This window comes from Alexandromys fortis, unplaced genomic scaffold, assembly GCF_014885135.2.
Source record: "Alexandromys fortis isolate MF-2015 unplaced genomic scaffold, M_Fortis_MF-2015_v1.1 scaffold_13, whole genome shotgun sequence".
NCBI classification, from domain to species: Eukaryota; Metazoa; Chordata; class Mammalia; order Rodentia; family Cricetidae; genus Alexandromys; species Alexandromys fortis.
In genome coordinates, this window is record NW_026067908.1 from 1,008,835 (window position 1) to 1,012,631 (window position 3,797).

At 35.0% G+C, this 3,797-nt stretch overlaps 1 protein-coding gene across 1 annotated transcript in view; it reads right to left on the reverse strand.

Annotated features, from left to right (window-relative positions):
- Positions 1–290: 290 nt before the first annotated feature.
- Positions 291–3,797, reverse strand: part of LOC126498083 (selection and upkeep of intraepithelial T-cells protein 2-like) — a 26,790-nt gene continuing 23,283 nt past the window's right edge. Inside the window, exons 6-7 of the mRNA XM_050136436.1 lie at positions 1,239–1,405; positions 291–335 (exon numbers count right to left, since the gene is read on the reverse strand). Of these exons, the coding sequence (XP_049992393.1) occupies positions 291–335; positions 1,239–1,405 (212 nt within the window). The remainder of the gene's footprint in view (positions 336–1,238; positions 1,406–3,797) is intronic.

Sequence of the window (3,797 nt, forward strand, 5' to 3'; positions counted from 1 at the left end):
TGATTATATTAAAACTCTTGTAAAGTACAAGTGACATCTTCCATAAAGATAGGTTCTATACATTGAGGAAGCAGATTCACAATAAGGAAAGCTCATGATTAGGGTCTTAGGGAGGGTAACACTAGAGATTGGTTATGATAAGCAGGCTCAAGGAAAGTGTCTGGGGAACTGGTTTGACTTGGTTTTTCAGCTAGATAAGAGGTCAACAGGTATTAATCACATCATCTCCCAAACATTCAGACAGAAAGCAGGTAATACACATCTTTCTTTAAAGAGTAAACAATGTGTGTTTAACACTCCTGGTTTCCCTTGTTCTTATCTGTAGGATGTTCCTCCTACAGGAAATGGCACAAATATGGTACTCATATATGAGATTTTTAGAACAAATAATTCTAAAAAGAAAAGCAAGTGCTCATAACTGTTGAGTCATGTCACCAGCCCCATCTGTGTACATTGCTAATGGACTGTGTGTTATTGATAAATTACAAGAATTTATTATGGAAGTTTTTCTTCTTGGTTAGCAGTTCTATACTCTCATCTTTATCCATATGTAAACTATGCTTGTATAGTAAAGACAGCACTTTTAGCTATAGACAAGAGTTATAGAATGTTTTAAATGTGTAGCATTCATGAACAAAAGTTTATAAATGTTGCTTGTCTGTCCTTAAAGTGATTTTTACATTTTTAAAGGAGAAAACTATTAAACATAAAATGACTATTTGTACCATTTAAAATTTTAGTGTAAACTTTCAGAGAGATCAAATTTTAAAAATCATACAGTTCTTGCAAAAAAGTCAGGATACAGAAGCTCTCTAGAATGTTTTGATGAAATACCTACCTGGGAGGGTTTTTATAATTGTGTGGCAAGAAGTGAGACAGTGTGTGAGGTATCAACACTGTCACTAGTTAAAGCCCCAATATTCATAAAATGGAGGTTATAAACTACCAGCCACTGTAAAACACACAGTTCTTCATTTGATTTTTCTTATACTTACTTGACAGAAGGAAACCTTCTAGATATCTGAGGATCAGTCACATGAACCAAATCTTAGCCAGGCGGTGGTGGTGCATGCCTTTAATCCCAGCACTCGGGAGGCAGAGGCAGGCAGATCTCTGTGAGTTCGAGGCCAGCCTGGTCTAGAAGAGCTAGTTCCAGGACAGGAACCAAAAGCTACAGAGAAACCCTGTCTCGAAAATAAAAAACAAAAACAAAAAAAGAAATAAAACAAAAAACAAACATGAACCAAATTTTTTGAGTTTTCACCATTCCCATCATATTTACCTTTCAATCTGAAGTAAATAAATGAAATTAACTTGATGTTGAACACTGTCAACACAAGTAAGATAACACTAGTATCTTCCAACCAAAAAGTATCCAATTCGAAATATGGATCTGAAACTAGGGCTGGGAAAGAAGGTAGGAATCAGGATAGTTGCAGTCAGCTGAACAAGGTTAGAATACACATTTAAGGTTAGTTTGCTTTTCAGGTTCTCTTGCTATATGCCTCCTACATGTACAAGAACAATACAGAAAAAATTTGATGTATGTAGTAGTAACAAAGAGTTCCACAATAGCCCTGAACAGAGTATAACAAAGGTTTATTTGGGGATTAACTCACAGTAAGGGTACTTATCCACAGTCGTCAGAATGTACTGGGAACTGGAATTGATCTGACAGAAAGGGTCTTCATGCTTTTTGTCTGCACTTACAGTACATGTGATCATGCCCAAAATGTGCTGGTATCCTAAAGGATAATGGCTGAAGGAGTTCCCATAACACCTCCCCCTTTTGTCTAAAGACGAGAGTTCTAAGGCTAATACAAAACTATATACAATAAAAGTATTGTCCAGGGAAAAGAAGAGGTAAAATATACATAAAACTTAGAATTATAATCAGCATGAACAAGATCAAACAAGAAACATATGCTAAATCTTATCCCATCCTAAGGAGTTTAAGACTTAAATTAAAAATGAGTTGGCTAAGTCTTGAGATGAAAGTAACTGTGACTATCTGGTCTTCAACCCCATCAAACATCTGAGAAGGAAAATAATATTTACCTGAGTAAATAAGAAATGCAATCAGACTATTTCCAAAAGGTGCAAGAAATGACAGAGACAACCACCTACCTGAGTAATCACCCAAAGTCTCATTTGCAGTGTTGGAGAAACCAACTTTGGCTAAGGTCTAGAGTAACTGACAGACCATTTTCAGAGACAGGAAAATTTGAAAAACTGTCTTATCCTATCTTTACAAGGTTTGACAGTCTTTTTTATTGTATTCTACTTGTCCTGGGTAGACATTGTGCATTTTGTCAGTAGTTGAAGCAGGGGATGTTATTTGCCCAAAGGCCAGTTTTACACAGAAGAAAACAAACTCCAAGTGAAGTTATCTTTGGTGCTCAACATTCTCTCAGAAATAGATTGGTGCTGCCAGGATCAATAGTGTCTCAGGCCAACAGAATTCTAAGTTACTTAAATGTCACATCTTACAGTTCTTTGAAGTGTTTGAAGATTACCTATATATGTGGAATACAATCTCTATGCATCTAAAGAACCTGACTAGTCTAACTATAAGTATGATAAACATGGATGCCTATTAACCTGTAATTCTTAATAACTACATATTGCTTAAAATCTAAGACTTCATATTAAAAAATTAAACAATCTTTAAACAAATATGCAGCAAATGAGGACAATGACCTCAAAATGTAAACAATATATATATATAAATATCTTGATCAGAGGTAGAAATTTATAGAGCAATGTGATAAACATATACTAAAATTATATCAATATGCAAGATGTCTTAAGCAGAGGTAGAAATATGCGTGCATACAATATGACAAACAAACTTTGTATAGGTGCACAAATATTGTAAATAGAAATAGGAACATATTCAATATAACATAATTTGAATTTGTGTCAGTATATAAGAATCTATATCAATATAAATTGTCTATAGATAATAGCTCAGAACTAATACACTAATTTATTTATTATCTCATTCTGTCCATTCCCTCTTTATTCCAAATAGACCCCTGAGCCTATTTCATTTCTACCCTGAACTTTATACCACTTATAACCAACCCCTAATAGATGTCCCTTCCTTGAGTGCAAACTTGATTGGGGGAGAAGACATCATTTGCTAGAATTGCTTCCAGCTGTCATGGGGAGATGTTAATTCTATGGGATCCAGTGAAAATAAAAGTGGATGTTAAGTTTCATGATTACTGCCTGGTATAATTGCAAATAATCTCTGAGTATTCAGTAGGGTTTTTCTAAAATTCTTATTTGATGATGTGTGATTCCCCTCTGTATGTTGTGAATATGTTTTATTACCATTGGATAATAAAAAAGCTGCTTTAGCCTATGGCAGGGCAGAATAAAACCAAGAGTGGGAAATCCAAACAGATATATACTGCTGCTGAAGGAGAATGGCACTAGAACCTTGCTGGTAAGCCACAAACTTGTGTCAATACACAGATTAATAGAAATGGGTTAATTTTAGATATAAGAGCTAGCTTGGAATATGCTTGAGCCATTAGTCAGTGTTGTAATTAATGTAGTGTCTGTGTTATTATTCTGATCTGAGCAGCCAGGAAATGAAAGTGCAATCTCTACTTACAAAATGACACCCATATACATCTATATAAAGCCCAAGAAAGCTTTTTGGAAAAAAAAAAAAAAGCACTTCTACGATGGGCAGTGAGAGGCAGAGGCAGGCAGATCTCTTTGAGTTTGAGGCCAGACTGTTTTACCAGAGTTGTTACAGGACAGGCTCTAAAGCTACAGAAAAA